Below are 4,685 nucleotides of genomic sequence, written 5' to 3' on the forward strand. Positions count from 1 at the left end.
CATGTGACAATGATGTCACCACAGGTCCTTTACAGGCTGCATTATGGAGGAAAAACACCAAAGCCAGTGCCGTCATAGTTACAGTGGGTTGGGGGGCCCAAGCTTGGTGAACAGCCTTGGGCCCATGGTAAAGTTAATCCGCCCCTAATCTTTTTACATGAATAATAAACAGGTGTAAACACTTTTAGTTATGGTTTTATTACAAACTGGGTTACATTACATGCCATCTGATGAAAACCCTCTAAGGGGTTTCCATGTTGATATGTGGTACCCCCTCTCCTTCCATATCTCCATCATTCTGTTCCCCTAAGGCTCTTACAAGTCTGGAGGGGATGGATCTGAAGAAACCGCGCTTAAAGTCCGGACTCATAAATACGTAAATGATTGGATTGATGCAACTGTTCAAACTGGCAAGAATAACAACAATAAGATGTACTGTAAAGAAAGGGATCTCACTTCCATCATACATGGGTGTTAGCGGCCAGATGTAATATGGACACCAGCAGATAAAGAAACACAATATAACAGCGGTGATGATCCTGTACGGCCTCTGGGATCTCTGGGGTCTCCTACTATTTCTAAGCTTGAAGAAAATGGTGACATAACTGATGAAGATGATGAGAAAAGGGACGACAAACATTAGAACTAACCTGATCAGTTTGGTGGGTTGTTTCATGTTACTGACATGGCCACCTTGGCCAAGCACTACGCACCATTCAGATAAATCATACAAATGAAACATATACATGTAAAACACTAAAACGGTCAAGATGAAACTCAATATCCAAATGATAGCGGCAGTGATTCTCACGAGTTTACATGTTCTATGAACTTTAGCCCAAAATGGCCACATGACAGATATACAGCGGTCAAAACTCATGGCGGCCAAGAGAAGAACACTGGCGCTCATGTTAAGATTGTACAAAATGATAATCAAAAAGCAACATATATCTATATTTAGGTAACGAAAGTAAAAAAGTCCAATTCTCAGAGGAAGAGATGCACAGCATAGGAAGTCCGCAATGGCCAGATTGAGGAACCACACGGCACTGACTGTCTTCTTCATCCTGAATCCGGCAATCCAAATGACCAATCCGTTACCGATAATCCCAAGAACAAAAATGATGAAGTATAAAGTCGATGATCCTTTGGAGAAGAGAATATAAAGGCCGTACGAGTGTACATTATCTTCATCCCTTGACCTTAAAAGACATAAAAGGGTGTTAGGTTCAGAAGGAATTTAAAGATTTATTAATATCAACTTTGTATATTGGAGTATACATGGAGAGCAGGGACAAAAGAAAATGACGATGCATTGTAGTGCCATACCCCACCCACTCATCTTAGAATAGGAGGCTCCAGGGCTTATTGTCCTTCTCTACTTATTTTCAAAAACCCTTAAAGTGGATCTGTCATTATAACTTTCAAAATGTAAATCAGTAGATGTGAAATGAAGCAAGTTTGCAATTTACATTCATTATTTTTGTTGTTGTTGTTATCATGCTGTAAAACAAAGCTGAACTTACCAGAAATCAAGGTCCAGTCTCCTGAAGGCAGCTATATAACAGGTATCCTTACTATATCCAGGTCCAGTCTCCTGAAGGCAGTTATACTTATTGTACCCAGGTCCAGTCTCCTGAAGGCAGCTAAATAACAGGTATACTTACTGTATCCAGGTCCAGTTTCCTGAAGGCAGCTATATAACAGGTAAACAGGTATACTTACTATATCCAGGTCCAGTCTCCTGAAGGCAGTTATATAACAGGTATACTTACTGTATCCAGGTCCAGTTTCCTGAAGGCAGCTATATAACAGGTATACTTACTGTATCCAGGTCCAGTTTCCTGAAGGCAGCTATATAACAGCTATACTTACTGTATCCAGGTCCAGACTCCTGAAGGCAGCTATATAACAGCTATACTTACTGTATCCAGGTCCAGTCTCCTGAAGGCAGCTATAGAACAGCTATACTTACTGTATCCAGGTACAGTCTCCTGAAGCTTTTTAGTCTTGTGCTGGTTTAAAAAAAAAAAAAAAACCATGGCTCAATATGTCCATCAATCACATGACTGTCTTCTCTCTGTGAGCGCTCAGATGATCGGGACTTTCTGTCTTTTGACTCTTTGGAAAAAAGAAGAGTCTAAACCCAGGAAGTGTCATGTTTGCCATAATAACTAAAAAGAAAATTAATAATAATAAAAATAATAATAATGAATGTAAAATGCAAACTTGCATTTTGAAGGTTAAAACAACAGGGACACTTTAAGAACTTTTGGTCAGATTTCTTTCTTACTTTTCCTACCAGTTTTGAGATGAGCAAATAGTATTCGATCGAATACTGCTCTAATCGAAAGATTCGAGTTCGATTGAATATGTGATCGAATAATCGAATCTAAATTAACTTTACTAAAACAGCTAAACAATTTTTTAGCTGTTTTAATAAAGTTTACGCGCCCTGGGAAAGCAGGGAAGCGGTATTACAGAGAACGGTATGACCGGCAATAGCAATTGCTGGCAATAATGCCGCTCCCTTTAATAGTTGATATTTAATTAATAAAGCAAATTTTCGTTTCGAAAGATATTTTCATTGTACAATAGCCTATATACTGTTAATAAAAAAAGAAATATATAAATAAATGTGTAAATTGAATGTCAAGAGTGTGCAAAGCAGGAATCAAAGCAAAACGTGGCTACTTTGTAGAACCTAGAATATAGGACATACTGTATTTTCAGTTGTTTCACACTTTTTTGTTAAGTATATACAGTAATTCCTTAATGTGTTAAATCCTAGTTTCGATGCCTCTGAGACGCTCAGCCAATCACTGTCCCTGGCACTGTCCTTTCTCGACCAGTGGTTGAAGCGGCCTGTCACTTTATAGACTGTCTCAGAAGTTCCAGCAGTGACAGTTGTGGGCAGAGGGCAGAAGCGAGAAGGACACCAGGGTGTGTGGACAGGTATGAATAACTTTTTTTTTATATACATTCCTCAGCCGTTGGCCGCTGGCTGCAATGATTTTTAGCCAGGATTAGATTACACAATCAGCCAATTCATTGTGTTTATTACACTAAGTGATAATCTGCCGAATCGGCCTGATTTGGCAGATTATCGCTCTGTATAATGGGGCCCTCAGGCTGTATTCACATTTGTGTCTGGGTTCTAAACTGTATACCACAATGATGTGTCTGATTCATTCTGCAATGGTCACTACCGACACCTGACAGATCCCAATGGTGTACTATGAGGTCTGACACTAACGGGGAGATTTATCAAATGGTGTGAAATATACACTGGTATAAACTGCCTACAACAGCCAATCACAGCTAAGCTCTCAGCTTTGGTAAAATGAAAGCTGAGCTGTGATTGGTTGCTGTGGGCAGTTTACACCCGTGTCTATATTTCACACCCTTAAATAAATCTGGAACAACATTTCCAATTTTAAAGGTAAAAAGACACTGTGTACAGGGCAATATCTTCTCTCATTAAATTTGATGCAATCTGTGATTAAGGGTCCCGCCCCTGCCCCCAGGTTTTTTTGGTATTACAATTCTTTTCCATTAACTTCATTGGAGCTGAGCTTCAAAACCCACACCAAAACTGAGGACAGGAGAGGTGCTGTTTTTAGAAGAAAGTGACCATGTTTTTCTAAGCCTGGATAATCCCTTTAAGTATAAAGACAGTTGATTGTCAAAGAACTGACTAAATCAAGCAAGCTATTCTTGTAACTTCACTAAAGATTTCTGCTGGACTGGATAGACTTGACAGCCAGAGATCCAGCTTAAAGGAGAAGTCCGGCAAAATTTTTTATTTTTAAAAAAATTTCGCAGGACTTCTCCTTTAATGAGCAGCCCAAACAGGTAACTATATGACATAAAGAATGAGCAATATAAAGTTACCAGTTGTTGCAATCCAGAGTCATGTTACATAGGGTCTGGTTTAAATCCATTCCGACTTTTTACCTACAAAAAGTAATGAATATGGAAATTAAAAACAGCAAAGGCTCAGATATACTGCTATAAAAGCTAAGGCACATATATACTGTAGTATACTGTCTCAACTTAATATTTAAGGGCTAGCTGTCACCATACTGCAGGTAGATACCAGTGATTGGCAGAGTGGCTGTCACTGCCTAGATCAGTTAGCCTCAGAAGAGGCGGCGACGGCGGTCAGCAAGCAAACCAGAGGCGTCACAAGAGGACATGGGGGCATGGAAAGGTAATAATGATATGTTTATCATGTTTTATATAAAGGCAACAACCTATTAAAAAAGTTTTAAGTGCCAGAGTACCCCTTTAATGCTTTACCTTACCTCCCACTCTTTTTCCTAATACCCAGTTTTTCTTCCAATAAACAGGAAAAAAACTTAAGTGAGAAACAGAAAAAATAAACGTATAAACTTATTGTACTCCTAAACAAGATTGGGAATTTTTTTTAAAGAGTTTTAGACCCCTATTACACGGAGCGGTAATCGGGCGAATTGGCCCCATTCGCTCTGTGTAATAGAAAAGCCGATGCGCGGCCAATGGCTGACAATTGAACAAACAGTTAATACATAACCTGTCCATGTTCCCGGTCTTCTCCTGTGCTCTGCATGCACCCGGGCGGCTGCAGCTTCAGAGCAGCCTATCAGCTCAGATAGGCCACCCTGAAGCCGCAGCTGCGGAACCAGGAAGCAAGTAGAGGGCAG

The 4,685-nt window shown here is 39.8% G+C and overlaps 1 protein-coding gene across 1 annotated transcript; it reads right to left on the bottom strand.

Moving 5' to 3' along the window:
• Nucleotides 1-241: 241 nt before the first annotated feature.
• Nucleotides 242-3,953, bottom strand: LOC138768784 (chemerin-like receptor 1). The gene is made up of 2 exons (XM_069946740.1): nt 3,895-3,953; nt 242-1,202 (listed from the first exon to the last, which is right to left on the bottom strand). The coding sequence occupies exons 1-2, from the start codon at nt 3,942-3,944 to the stop codon at nt 242-244; spliced, it is 1,011 nt and encodes a 336-aa protein (XP_069802841.1). The 5' UTR covers nt 3,945-3,953.
• Nucleotides 3,954-4,685: the final 732 nt, after the last annotated feature.

Source organism: Dendropsophus ebraccatus, chromosome 12 (genome assembly GCF_027789765.1).
Source record: "Dendropsophus ebraccatus isolate aDenEbr1 chromosome 12, aDenEbr1.pat, whole genome shotgun sequence".
Classification (NCBI taxonomy): Eukaryota; Metazoa; Chordata; class Amphibia; order Anura; family Hylidae; genus Dendropsophus; species Dendropsophus ebraccatus.